The sequence below is a fragment of the Tamandua tetradactyla genome, chromosome 25 (assembly GCF_023851605.1).
Source record: "Tamandua tetradactyla isolate mTamTet1 chromosome 25, mTamTet1.pri, whole genome shotgun sequence".
Lineage (NCBI taxonomy): Eukaryota > Metazoa > Chordata > Mammalia > Pilosa > Myrmecophagidae > Tamandua > Tamandua tetradactyla.
Window position 1 is genome coordinate 13,744,140 of NC_135351.1, and position 15,524 is coordinate 13,759,663.

General features: G+C 36.1%; 1 protein-coding gene across 5 annotated transcripts in view; it reads right to left on the minus strand.

Moving 5' to 3' along the window:
* Window positions 1-15,524, minus strand: part of MAK (male germ cell associated kinase) — a 67,755-nt gene that overhangs the window by 22,064 nt on the left and 30,167 nt on the right. For 4 of the 5 annotated variants that reach the window (XM_077143622.1, XM_077143626.1, XM_077143621.1 and 1 more), the window contains exons 6-9: window positions 14,111-14,243; window positions 7,666-7,837; window positions 4,716-4,883; window positions 1,626-1,937 (exon numbers count right to left, since the gene is read on the minus strand). In XM_077143622.1, coding sequence (XP_076999737.1) covers window positions 1,626-1,937; window positions 4,716-4,883; window positions 7,666-7,837; window positions 14,111-14,243 — 785 coding nt within the window. The remainder of the gene's footprint in view (window positions 1-1,625; window positions 1,938-4,715; window positions 4,884-7,665; window positions 7,838-14,110; window positions 14,244-15,524) is intronic. The other variant, XM_077143627.1, reaches the window with a different exon arrangement.

The window sequence follows — 15,524 nt, forward strand, 5'->3', positions numbered from 1 at the left end:
ATTGTCTTTGCTGTACTCTTGCTGATGGCTGCTAGATTTTAAATTATTTGTTGGTGAACGATCTAGAAATATGATACCAATGTGGAATAAAGATTGATTTTCTACATCTTTGGCAGTTTCGTTTTTCTAACTACAAAGCTTTGCTACCAATTTATGCCTTTCTTTCTAATCAGTGATCTGTTTGTGTGATTTCCTAACCATAGTTGTGGATTTTTAAAAATGTAACATTATAATTACATTCTTAACTAGAATTAGAAAGTCTGTTTTTATATCTTTATGCTGATCGTAACACTTTGTATTATTTAGGTTTTAGTTAAAAATGACAAGTAGAGAAGTGATCCCATTCATATTAAGACAGTGTACAAAACTGTAAACAAAATGTGTACAGTGAATTATCTTTCAGATAAATAGATTTTATTTTTCCATCTCTATTGAAGGAATATACATTTCTTATTGCAAGGCAGTTCTCTATTGTGGCTTCTCCTGTAGTGTTTTCTACATAAACAGCCTAAGTTTGGAGTACTACTTTATTATGCTTATTAAAATTTTAAATAAATTGAATAAGTAGCATCATATATATGGAATTAAATTGATGTGGCCATCTTTGTCTTTTTTTTTCAGTCTAGGTAAATAATGTAATACTCTATTAACATGTTAAAACTTCTAAGATTTGGGCTGTTGGTATATCACCATTTAATTGGCAGGGACAGTAGTTGAAAAACTTGGTTGGTGAATTGAACTATTCTTTTGTAAGTGTCAGAATGACAGAGTATAAGTGGTGGGGGCACATGCATTAAGAGTTTTCTTGGTGGTGCTAACAGAATGGGATAAAGGGTACGAAGACACACCTATATTGGTAAATTCATGCAATGTGGTTTAATTCAAGCTTGAAAACTTGATTTACTCTTAGATATCATTTGAAAACAAACTTGAACAATTTTTGTGTATAATATATAATTGTATATTTCAGATCCTGTGAAATGAAGAATGACTAACAGAAGCTGGTAAGATGAACTATAGGTAGCAGGATGAAAATCATTAGTTGAGAGGAAAATTTCTCTTTAAATTTATGAATTGGTTATTTTAAAACAAACTTGTCAAAGATTCTATATTAAATAAATATGAAATTAATGATTTAAAAAGTACAATATTGCCATATACCACCCTATTAGTAACATATTCTATTGGTGTGGTACATTTGTTACAATTAATGAAAGCACACTTTTATAAGTGCCTCTTAACTATAATCCATAATCCATGATTTAATTTAGGGTCATATGTTGTGCATTTCCACGGATTTTTTTTTTCATTTTTATTCAAGTAACATACAAAACCTAAAATTTCCTCTTTTAACCATACTCAAATACATAATTCAGTACTATTAATTGCATTCACAACGTTGTGCTACCATCACCACCACCCATTACCAAAATTCCCACCATCTCAAATAGAATAAGCCTTTACTACCTAGTCCCCACCCCAACCCTGTCCTGTTACAGAAAGCAGGGGCTTAGCTTAGAGGAACCTTTTACATCCTCCCCAGCATTCTTAGAAAGTCATAGAAATGAAATCCTAATTGAACTAGTCAAATGATTTTGTTTCAGGAATCGTTATTGTCAACTTACAATGGGCATGGCTTTGACGATACTTGGAAAGACTGTTTGTGGTGGTTTCTGTTGACTCTGTGGCTTTGGAGGTTGCTGGACTGTCATGTTCTGTGACAGCTGAATGGGCTGCAGGGGTTGATGGCTGACACTTGGCTGGGCCTGTCCCACAGTCTCATCGATGATGTCCGGTAGAGGTTTAGTTTCCAGTTCAACTGAAGATGGCTTCGATTCTAGTGGTTGTAGCTGCTTACTTAAAGGCTGTTTCGATTCCAGAAGATGTGACGAAGGGCCTAATACTTGACCAACTTGAAAATATGGATGTTTCAATGCCTATAAAAGCATACAAATAGCAACATATGGAAAACTTGATTACACACAAACTCTTGCTGGGCATGTATCAGGAATATATCCATCAGTAGCTGAGTGAAGTTTCAAAGATGTAGAATATATCCAATTTTCTCCTATGCAGTGACTTTTACAAAAAAAAAAAAGATAGCTGGAAAAAGTTATTCAAGAAATGCATTTCATTTTTAAAAAATTAAAAATGCTAAGTAACCAAGAAGAATGTAAACTCACCTGCAATTTTAATATACAGACAAAGCAACTGATCTATTTATTTAAAATTTTTGCATGAAAACAAAATCTGTTATAAGCATTGACTAAATTTGATATGGTTAATTCAAATTAAAATGCTAGATACGAATAATGGCTTAAAGTCCAACCAAAGGCATTTTAAAAAAAATTAAGGGCGGGCCACACTGGCTTAGTGGCAGAGTTCTCGCCTGCCACGCCGGGGACCCAGGTTTGATTCCCGGTGCCTGCCCATGCAAAAAAAAAAAAAAAATCTAGAAAACTTTCCACATGGTTCACTTAAAAATGATTAACTACAGGGTGCATGGGTGGTTCAGTGGTAGAATGCTCACCTTTCATGTGGTAGACCTGGGTTTGATTCCTGGACCATGTACTCCCTCTCCCCCCACCAAAAAAAAAAAAAAGATTAATTACAGCTTTAGATACAATTCAGGGTCACTCTTAGTCTGAGTATAACATACCTACCAGCAATAAAAAAAAATTCTAAGAAAGGAAATTACAAAGATATATGTGTTCCAGCTTATTATGTTAATACACCAGCAAGGAGAAGAAATTGATGGGGAAAAGATATACAAGATCATTGTTTGAGTTTTTAATTAGATCAGGCATCCAACTGCTGCTATTACATGGGGGGAGGGAGGCCCCCAGATGGTGAAGTGGATGACACAGTCTATAGTCCTCAACTGAGGCCTGTCTTGCCCCCGAGGGGCCATCTGGTAGTGTCTGGAGGCAGTTTGGGTTGTCACTTCTGGGCAGGTGGGAGGTGCTACTGGCAACTCATGGGCAGGGGCCAGGGATGGTGCTGAATTTCTTACAACACACAGGGCAGCCTCAGGAGTGCTGAGGATAAGAAAGCTTGGTCTAGAGAACGTCTGTTACCTTCTGTGCAGTTCAGCTAATAGTTTAAATAGTCTGTAAATTATTTTTTGCTAATTTGATGGATTCTCATTTTTATTTGCATTTTATGATAGGAACAAGGGTTCAGCATTTAAAAAACAGTTTTGGTACTATTAATTACCAAATGTGAATGTTTGCAGGTCTCGTAACTACTTTTCTTTTCTTTCTTTTTTTGGCATGTGCAGGCTCTGAGAATTGAACCTGGGTCTCTGGCATGTCAGGCGAGAACTCTACCTCTGAGCAACCCTTGTACAGCCCCCTACTTTTCTTTTTAAAGTAAATTTCAAAGACTTTTATTATATTTTTCTTATGAAAATAATACATGTTTAGAAAAATTAGAAAATACAGATAAACATCTTGATATTTTTCTTACATTTATGTAGGGGCCTTATATTTAGTGTACTAACACCATCATATTTGTTACAAATAATTTTCCTTTGTCTTTCAATTTCACCATTTTTACAGAAAGAATTTTTTCTTTTATCAAATGTTTATGAATTTTCCCTTTGTGGTTTCTTCTATTACTTTCATACCAATCTTTTTCTTACCTTGAGTTTGAATAGTCATGTCTATTTTCTTTTAACTTTTAATAGTTTAGGTTTTTTTTATACTTCATTACTTAAACCTTCTGTGATTGATTTGTATTTACCTAATTGTCCCTGCATCAATTCATTGATCACTCCCTCCAAATCAATCCAAATCCCCCCCCACGCCAATTTATGATGCCATGTTTACCTATTAATGCAACATCAAGCTATCCGTCAATTCTTATGCCAGTACCTTCACTGTTTCACCACCTGATAGATGTTTTCAGTATCTGATAGGGCAAGTCATCCGCCCCTACCATTACCCTCCAATCACATATTGTTTAAACATTTCTTGACTATTCTTTTCTATTTGTTCTTCTAGATGACTTTTGTGAAAATATTCTCAAGTTAAATGAAAAAAAAATAATTTTTTGGTAATGTTCATACTGAATTTATATTTCAATAACAAGAAAAATACAGTAAAGCTTATTTTCCTTTTTAAACTTAAGCCCTTTGCAGATAGACCCATGGCATTTTCTTGAGACCTGAAATAAATCTGGAGATATATGAGGGATGGTCACAGTGGCACTGACCCAGATGCCCCGGTGCTGCCCTCTTGGTGGAAACCAGAGACTGAAAATTAGTCCCTGCCTAGGGAGGAATGACACTTGTGTAAAATGTGTAAGAATCCAATCCCTAAACCTTAAGGCGAGTACAGGAAATTCTATTATGTTATATAAGTTAAAAGATGCCCTTCGATACTAATGGCAAGTATCACTTGCTCTAATTTTTATCATGAGAGGTTGATTCTTTTCAGCCTTTCTTAACTGGGATTCTTCATTTGAATCACAAAACACAAACGAATGGAGTGACTAATTCTGCAGTTCTCCCAAGTATAGTATATAGATAGAAATTAATTCATTATTAACACTGGATGCCTTAAGGCTTTAGGGTTTAATTCACATATTTTACATTTGTGATCAATTCAGTTCTCCCATGAGGACACCAGAAATTCAGACTGAATGATATATTTAAATACAAGTATTTAAAATTATGTTATTTACAAAGGACATAATAGGGAATTTAATCTTACCTGGCTTGCTGTTGGTCGTTTCTTTGGATCCCAGTTCAACATTTCACTCATAAGCTGAATAGCTTCATTACTGGCATTGGGAATAAGAGTTTTTAAGTTTATGGGAACACACTGAGGAAAGCGGAAATTCATAGAGGATGCAAGCTGGTACCCTTCTGGCCAGTCACTCTGTTAAGGGAATATAGAAGGGGAACAGCAAAAGAAAGAAATAGATAAATGGGATATCAAAATGAAAACCTCCTGTGCATCAAAGGACTTCATCGAGAAAGTAAAAAAGAAAAACCTACAGAATGGGAGAAAATATTTGGAAACCATATATCTGATAAAGGTTTAATATCCAGAATATATAAAGAACTCCTACAACTCAACAACAAAAAGGCAACCTAATTAAAAAAAAATCAGTAAAGGACTTGACTAGATATTTTTCCAAAGAAGATATACAAATGGCCACAGCATGTGAAAAGATGCTCAACATCATTAGCCATTAGGGAAATGCAAATCAAAATCACAATGAGATACCACTTCCCATAGACGAGAATGGCTAGTATTTAATAATTTTTAAATAATTTTTTTAATGGAAAATAAGTATATGGGGAAGGTATGGAGAAATAGGAACCATCTTATATTGTGGGTAGGAATGTAAAACGGTGCAGCCACTATGGAAGACAGTTTGGCAGTTCCTAAGTTAAGTATAGAATTACCATATGACCTGACAATCCCAATTCTAGGTTTATATCCAAAAGAACTGAAAGCAGAGACTCAAACAGACAATTGCACTCTGATGTTCCCAGTGGCATTATTCACAACTGCCAACAGATGGAAGTAGCGAAGTGTTCGTTAACAGAAGAATGGATAAATAAAATGTGGTTTATACATACAGTGGAATATCATTCAGCTGTAAAAAGGAATGAACTTCTGTTACATGCAACAACATGGATGAACCCTGAAGCCATCATATTAAGTGAAATAAGCCAAGCACAAAAGGCAAATATCATATGCTCTCACTTATATGAAATAATTAGAATATGCACATTCATAGTTGTAAATTAGAATACAAGTTACCGGGGCTGGGGAGGGGATAGGGGATGTGGAGTTAATACTTAATTGGTACAGAGTTTCTGTTTGGGGCAATGGAAATGGTTGGTGGCGATGGTAGCAGAGTGTTGTGAACGTATTTAACGCCACTGAATTGTCTGCTTGAAGTTGTTAAAAATGGGAAATTTTAGGTTGTATATATACTAGCAGATAAAAATATTTAAAAAAATGTATAAAGAGTTTTTACTCACAAAGAGTGAGCCCTAATGTAAATTATTAAGTATTGACAAAATTACCAAACTGATGCAAAATGTTAATAATAGGGAAAACTGTGTGTGTGTTGGGTGGGGTGGGATATGGGAACTCTGTATTTTCTTCATGATCTTCCTGTAAACCTACAGCTGCTCTAATTAAAAAAGAAAAAAAAAGTTGGGGGTGGAAGAAAGGTTTTTTAGTAATCAATTTAAAAACATAGAAATTATGTAAAAATCACTCATCTTCATATAAATAGATTTGAGAATAAAATGCCTGACAACATATACAATTCAGTGCTACAAAGAGGATAGGAAGAACACTGAACTGAGAATTAGAAAAAAATAAGAAAGCACTTTTGTAAATTTCAAAACACTAAATATGTGTCTGATGATGATACTTGGGTTACTGAACAAAAGGACAAATTGCTTTACAAAGAGCATGATTATTACAAAGATCCTCAATTATATACTATATTGCATCCAGAGTTTAAAAGTACATATCACTGGGATATGACAATTTTGTTAAAGCTTTAATATCTACATGTAATTTTCTAATGTTAATTACAAAGAACATACTAATTTAATTCGGATGCAATTATACATATACTTACGAAAAATTTTTCTGAAAGTAAGGTCTGGCTGAAATGTAATAGCTAATTGAAAAGCACTTCATTTAAGGTATCAAACATCCACAGCAGAGGTGTATAAAAGGAATTAAGAAAGGGCTAAGATAAAGTCTGGGACACCTGAGATTAATGAGTCACTGCTAATGGACATTCACAGAACAAATACGAAAGAGTCTAAGTAAATCTGTCTATGTGGTTGCCCACTGGTCAGCCCAGTTTAAATTATACTTAAATATAATTTTTCTTTAAGTTGTTAAGGAAAGGTAAGTATCATTTTTCTTCATTCAGTCTGGTGGGATACTAGCTTCTTTAAAAAATAAGGATTATAAGAAGCTGTTCTAATTTGCTAGCTGCCAGAATGCAATACACCAGAAACAGAATGGCTTTTAAAAAAGGGAATTTAATAAGTTGCTTGTTTACAGTTCTAAGGTAGAGAAAATGTCCCAGTTAAAACAAGTCTATAGAAATGTCCAACCAAAGGCATCCAGGGAAAGATACCTTGGTTCAAGAAGGCTGATGAAGTTCAGGGTTTCTCTCTCAAGTGAGAAGGCACATGGCGAACACGGCGTCATCTGCTAGCTTTCTCTCCTGGCTTCTGGTTTCATGAAGCTCCCCGGGAGGCATTTTCCTTCTTCATCTCCAAAGGTCACTGGCTTGTGGACTTTCTGCTTTATGGTGCTGCAGCATTCTTTGCTCTCTCCGAATCTCCTTCATTCTCCAAAATTTTCCCTCTTTTATAGGACTCCAGAAACTAATTAAGACCCACCCAAATGGGTGGAGACACATTTCCCCCAATCCAGTTTAACAACCACTCTTGATTGGGTTACATCTCCAGGGAGATGATCTAATTACAGATTCAAACATGCAGTATTGAATAGGGATTATTCTGCCTTTATGAAATGGGATTTAGATTAAAACATGGCTTTTCTAGGGGACATACATCCTTTCAAACCAGCACAGAAGCTAAGTCGATTTGAAAGAAAATACCAAGTGTCTTGGCAAAAATTATAAAAACTTAGGGCCCAGAGTACTTACCTTTTTGGGAGTCCCTAAAACTTGGCAAATTTTGAAGATTTCATCAACCTCACTTGTCCCTGGGAAAAGTGGTCTCAATGTGTACAGTTCAGCCATTATACTCCCAACAGCCCACACATCAATGGGGGAGCTATAAACCGAAGATCTTAACAAAACTTCAGGAGCACGATACCTATGCAAATAGAAAACAAAATGAAATTAAAAGGTTATTCTGACTGTAGTTTTAGAGATGAATTGCCAAAAGAATTCTATTTGGTGTGGTGATGAATTTCAATCAAGGGACAGGCATTAAGTGCCTTTTGTTTATCACGCACGTTTTCAATGTGCTGGTTTCAAACTGGACGAAGCATATGTTCCCTGGCCACAAACCACTGCTGGGGCTGAAATCAAATGTAAATGAAACATCCAAATAGCCTAAGATAAGAGCTCAAATGAATAAATGCAGAAATAAATGCTATCTGACTAATATATTAAGGAAACAGGTGGGAAGAATGTTACACAGTATTCTATGCAGTATAGACTAATTTGAAAGATACAAAGCAAAAGGCTAACAAAGACTATCCCTGAGTAGTGGAATATATATTCTTTTATTTATGTTTCTGCTTATCAGTTTAACGCTGCTGCTATCTTCAATTGGCTCCTCTCTATAGACCACCATATTTTTTTTTTCATGGTACATGGTCTTTTTTTTTTAACTACTTTTTAAATTTTTTTAAATATAACAACAAACACAGACATTTTCACCATATGATCATTCCATTCTATATATATAATCAGTAATTCACAATATCATCACATAGTTGTATATTCATCATCATAATCATTTCTTAGAACATTTGTATCAATTCAGAAAAAGAAATAAAAAGACAACAGAAAAATATTCATACATACCATACTCCTTACCCCTCCCTTTCATTGATCACTAGCATTTCAATCTACTAAATTTATTTTAACATTTATTCCCCCTATTATTTATTTATTTTTAACCCGTATGTTTTACTCATCTGTTGAAAAGGTAGATAAAAGTAGCAACCGACACAAGGTTTTCTTTCTTTCTTTTTTTCAATCCACTCAATTTATTTTGATACTTGTTCCCCCTATTATTTATTTATTTTTAATCCATATGTTTTACTTATCTGTCCATAAGGTAGATAAAAGAAGCATCAGACACAAAGTTTTCACAATCACACATAGACCATCGTATTTTTAATTGAGAAAATATTCTCTTTACATGAGCAAAGGTATTCGGTGAGCCCAACACAAAGTCTGCTAAATGGGGGATATTATCAATTCTAATTCTTTTTTGTATGGAATGTGTAACTACTTCAGTTCAAATATTTCACAGTACTACCTTTTGGCTCCCATTCAGAGTACCTTTCATTGGCAAATTTTTTTTGCCATCTTTTTTTGGATATATATAACTCATATAATACAATTCACCTCTTTAAAGTAAACAATGTAATGGCTTTTAGTATATTCACAGAGTAGTGCAGCCATCACCACATTCAATTTTAGAACATTTTCATTTCTCCAAAAAGAAAGCCCATCTTCCTTTACCTTCCCCCAGCCTGGACTCCCCATTCTCCTCCAGTCCTAGGCAACCACTAATCAACTTCCTGTCTCTATAGGTTTGAATATTCTGGACATTTCATATCAATGGAAGCATATATGATTGCCTTCTTTCCATTAGCATAATGTTTTTAAAGTTCACCCATATTATGGCATGTATCAATACTTTTCTTCGTATTGCCAAATAATATTCCATTGTATGGACATACCACATTTTATTTATCCATAACTCAGATGATGGACAATTGGTTTATTTCTACTTTTGGGCTATTATGAATAATGCTATGAACTTTTGGACACAAGTTTTAGTGTGGACATATTTTTCATTTCTCTTGGGTGAATGTCTAAGTGAATTGTTGGGTCATAGGGTAACTCTGTGTTTAATTGTTTAATTGTCTGAGGAATCGATAGCAGTTGCCCCAATTTACATTCCTGTAACAGTGTATGAAGATTCCAACTTTGTAGTTCAGTTACTCCAACTTCTCATGGGTGTAACTTGTAAACTCTTGACAACTACAATTTGTGTTTTGATTGGTAAATAACACCATTTGTCATGGTCAGGTTCATGTGTCCACTTGGCCAGATGGTGGTACCTGTTTGTCTGGTTGGGCAAGTGCTGGCCTGCCTGTAGCTATAAGGACATTTCATAGAATTAAATCATGATCATGTCAGCTGCATCCACAGCTGATTCCATTTGTAATCAGCCAAGGATGGTGTCTTCTGCAATGAGTGATGCTTAATCTAATCACTGGAAGCCTTTTAAGGAGGATTCAGAAGAGACAGGCTCTCTTCTCTACTGCTTTGGCCGGTGAGCCTCTCCTGTGGAGTTCGTCCAGACCTTCCATCAGAGTCCTCAGTTTCACAGCCTGCCCTACGGATTTAGGACTCTACGGTCCCACAGTTACATGAAACACTTTTATAAATCTTATATTTACGAATATTTCCTGTTGATTCTGCTTCTGTAGAAAACCCAAACTAATACACCATTTATTTGGATTTATTTACAAAACAGATGTGCATCATAACCAATTCCAAGTACATTTCTGCTTTCTACGTCTCTTAATTTAGGAATAACACTCTTTTACATGATGCTGTTTTCTACAAAGGTGGTATTGCTATCATTGCTGCAAAAACAATTTTATCTTCAGTGTTGGACTTTTTAACTGAAATTGTGCTAGCATTGACACTATTGTCGGGCATTTCACCTTTGACAAAAAGCTTGCCTTTGATTCTACGACTTGGATCGAAAAACTTTAAACATCCTTAGAAATAAGGTAACTGGTTTTTCACTTTGAAGCATCTGAAGATGCTGAGTTAAAAACTGGCAGGGTTTGACTGGGACGTTCTGCAACTACTTAAGTAGTATATACTTTCACAGCCATCACTTTACTTTTCATGCCTACACAAGAAAACTTGGAGTAAAAAAAAAACGAATGCAATTAGTTTAGAAGAAAAGTCATTTGCTCTGAATGAAGAGCCGTGCTTCACCAAATAAAACGTGGAAACTCATCATCTGAAGCTGCACTTGCTAATGGCCTTCTTTAGTATATTCTTTTAAAATAGCTACTCTTTGTGAGACAGGTGCTGCTGCTGATTCGGCAGACTTGTGTTTTCTGGTTTTTACCAGGTCAGTGACTTGTGGTCCCTGTGCTGGGTGTTAAATACAAATGGGCACTTTCTGCAAGTTCATTAGCAATTTCTCTTGAAACACAGAAATGCGATACTTAGTTTTCCAATAATTAGTGGAGCTCATTGTTAATAAGAGTTCATTGTGAATTTGAAAAAGCAGGACCAAACAAAAAATAGTTGAGGATTAATACTATGTGATAACCATCATAGAGAGACTATTCAGACCACTTCCTCTATGTTCCATAAGAGCACTCCCCCCATGTGCATTTCTTGTACATCTGACCTTTAAGTTTCTGCTTTTTCCATGATCCCACCAACTGGTATCTCCAAGGCCATGGTGCTAGCAACTCTGGCTGGTATGCTATGATGTTGGCAGGGGCAGTGGGATCAAATACTTGTCTTGCCATGCCCAAGACTCAAAGGAGTTAGCTGAGGACCAATATCATCACAGAGCTTCAGGTAAGGGTCAGATAAAGAGATATGGGAAATCACCGACCATCTTTCATATTTAACCATGTATTAAGGTGAGAACTGTGTTCACTGTTTATGTGTCTCTAACCCTACCAGATAAGACCATGGAGGGAGCGGGAAGCACACACACCAGAGGTCTACCAACCCACCTGGTTTATTTAAATGCAACTATTAATACAAATATTTCAATGAAAAATGAAAGGTCTGACACAAATGTTAAACTAGATGGGATGCTTAGGATAGCAGGCATCAGCTGAGACAGTCCTGGGCAACCCAGGACATATGGCTACTCTGTCTAGACTCAGTCCTTAAAATTCTTCTCTAACTGTACTCACTCCTTTGATCTCAACCAATCTTGCAGTTTAAACGCTGAGAACTCCTACATTTATCTCCAGCTCAGACCTGTCTCCTAAACTCCAGAATCATATATGCAACTGCCTATTTCAACAGCTCTACCTGGCTGCCCCATGGACATCTTAGTCCAAACTAGAATTGTTCTTTTCCCCCAAAAAAGCTACTCCTCAATCTTGCCTACTTCAATGAATGGTGACTCCATCCTTCCAGTTGCCCTGGGAAAAACTTTGGAGTCCTTAATGCCTTTCTCTTATACTCCACATCTGATTAATAAGGAAGTGAGGTTTGCTGTACCTTGAAAATATATCCAGAACCTACATCTTCTCACCACTTCTCACTGCACTGGGTCCACGCCACTATCATTCCCTGCCTGGATTATTGTAATAGCCTCCCTTTCCTGGTCTTCCTGCTACTGACTTCGCTTTGCTAAACTCAACCAGAGTGATACTTTTACAAACATAAGCTAGTGGTGGTGACAGTTGCACAACATTGTGACTGTAATAAATGCCACTGTGTTGTACCCTTGAAAATGACTGAAATGGAAAATTTTATGTTATATATACGTTACCATAATAAAATTTAAAGCAAGCAAGCAAATACAAAAAAAAGAAAAAAAGAAAACCAGAAGTCGTAAGGTGTCACAGCTCTTCTCAAAGTCCTGCAGTGGCTCCCATTTCACTCAGATTAGGAAGGCACAGTCCTTTCAATGACCCACAAAGCCCCGTGTGACCTGGCCACCCCATAACTCTCTGACCTCGTTTCCTACTGCATGCCTCCTTATTCATTCTGCTCTTTGCAGAATTCGCACCTGGCATGCTCCTTTCTCAAACCCTCTATACTAGCATTTCCTCTGCTTGAAAGCCCTTTCCGGACACCTGCTGGGCTGGCCCCTGCTTCTCCTGTCAGTGAGGCTTCCCCTCCCTCTCTTTAAAATAGCAACATTCCCTTTCCCTCCATATCTCCCCCAACTCCCTCCCCTTTCCATATTGTATTTTTCTGCATAGTAATGCATCATCATCTGACATATATATAATATATATATGTTTAACTTGTTTTTATTGGAGTATAATATACACACTGAGAAATGTATTATAACAGAACAGCCTGATGAATTTTCACAAACTGAGGACACCCATGGATCAGCACTCAGATCAAGAACCTTCATCCCAGAAGACACCCTATGCACTCTTCCAGTCACTAACCACTTCAATGTAACCGCTATCCTTACTTTTAATAGCATGGATTTGTTTTCTTTCTTTTTGCACTTTATATTAATGGAGGCCTACAGCATTTGCTCTTTTTCTGTCTGGCTTCCTGCTCTCAATACCATATCTGTGAAATATTCAGTCTGTGTCTGAAGACCTTCCAGTCTCATTGCCGTAAAGTCCCCCCCACAGAGTGGATGTGCTGTGCTTCCGTTGATGGACAGTTGGGTAGTTTGCAATTATTACCTGCTTTTTGGTGAACTGTGTGTATGTACTTCTGTTGGCAAGACATACATTTTTTTCAACTTTTTTTATTGAATAATATAACATATATACAAAGCAAAGAAAGGAAAAGCAATAGTTTCAAAGCACTCTTCAATAAGTAATTGCAGGACAGCCCTGAGTTTGTCATGGGTTACTGTATCATCATCTCAGATTTTTCCTTCTAGCTGCCCCAGAATGTAGGAGGCTAGAAGGAATATATATATATTTTTAATCATATTCGACTTTTTTTTCCTTTATTGTGAAAAATAACATATATACAAAAAAGCAATAAATTTCAAAGCACAGCACTACAATTAGTTGTAGAACTGATTTCAGAGTTTGGTATGGGTTACAATTCCACAATTTTAGGTGTTTACTTCTAGGTGCTCTAAGATACTGGAGACTAAAAGAACTATCAATTAATGATTCAGCCATCATATTCGTTTGTTGAACCCGACCCTCTCTGTATAACTCCACCATCACCTTTGATCTTTCTATCCCACTCTTTAGGGGTATTTGGGATACAGCCACTCTAATTTAAGACATAATATATATATATTTCAAAACGTAATATTTTTAACTGACTGAATTTTGTATCGTCTGTCATGTAAGCAGCAGGAGGGCAGATATTTTTTTTTTGTTTTGTTCACTGCTATGTCCCAAAGGACTAAAATAGTATCTGGCACATAATAGATTGTCAATAAATATTTGCAAATGAATGAATGAAGATTGCCAATATATATTTGCAAATGAATGAATGAACACTTTCCCCCTTATTTAGTTAAACAGAATAGTCATGAGCCAGCCCCTCTCTCTTTCTAAAGGATACAAACTGAATTTATATTTTGTTTTAAATACTTACTGTGAAACCTTCAGAAATCAATGTAACAATACATTTTAGGAATATTGCAACATGGACTTATGCCTTAGGAGAGTTGTATAAAACATCTTACCATCTGGTAGATACGTAATCGGTATATGGTGGCTGTGATCTTAATTCTCTTGCAAGTCCAAAATCAGCAATTTTCACAAGTTCTGGACCCATACAAAGCAAGTTTTCTGGCTTCATGTCTCTATGAAAAAAACCTCAGTAATATAGAAAGGAAAAACATAATAAATCCTCATGTTTAACCATAGCTTTATTTGATTTATAAGTAAAATATAATTGAGCCTCTCTATCATAATTAGAAAAGCAAAAATAGAAACCAAAATAAGCTAGCTACTTTTATTGTCTATAATATGATGGGATTTGGAGGTCCTACTTTCAAAATAATTTAGCAAGGAAGTTCACACAGTATACATGATCATTAAAAAATAACAACCCATTTAACACATTTTTATTTGTGAATCCAGTAAATTCTGGTAGTAGGCTAAGTAAGGCCACTGTGACAACTTAATGTGTCAACATGGCTAGTTACGGCATCCAGTTGTGTGGTCAGGCAACACTGGCCAGGTTGTCACCATGAGGGAGGGTATTTCATGGATTTAAATCATTAGTCAACTGATTGCATCTACTTATGATTGCATTTACAATCAACAAAGGAGCCTGACTTCAGCAATGAGAGGAATCCCCTCATCCAATTAGTTGGAAGCCTTAAGGGGAAAACTGAGGATTTCAGCAGCCAGAAAGAAGAATTTCTAACTCTGCTTTCTGGGGAATTCATCGTCACCTTCATCAGTTTGCCCAGCTTGCTGTTTCTCCCGAGGAATTCAGTTTCACAGTAGAGCCCCAATTTACCACCTCTGCTAGGGAATGTGTACTTGCCGATCCCCAGGGTCCTGTGAGCCAATTCCTCTAAAATATATACATATGTATTCTGTCAGTTCTGATTCTCTGGAGACCCATTATTTATGGGTCTTTAAAAGCTGCATTATTATTATTTCCATTAATTTTCACAACAGCTTTTAGGAAATATTGTTGAGCCCAGAGAGAAGCAGCCTCACTGATGCTTGCACATGGTGCCATCCTCAGGCGAAAGTGATGTGGCTGGCTCTACTCTTCATCACACTGAAGTTTAACATGAGATACCCTGAATACCATTACTTGTTTAAAAACTCCGTTAGACAAAAACGGAACTCCATACAATTAAACTAATCCCTTCAATTAAAATTATCGTATTAAACGGTTCAGTACCCTCTAGTGGCTGCTTCACTGAAAAACTAGAAAATTATAATGCTTATGATACAAATTCAATATATAAGACAAATGTTTAGTCACAGTAGCTAATGGGCAGCCCAGTGAAAATGAGGCACCAAATCCAGGAGAAAAGAAACACACTAATAGTCCCTCTTTGCAAACTAGATTTGTTTAAAAGGCAGTCTTTTTCTAAGGGAGATCTAGAGCATGCTGGTGGCATTCATATGGCT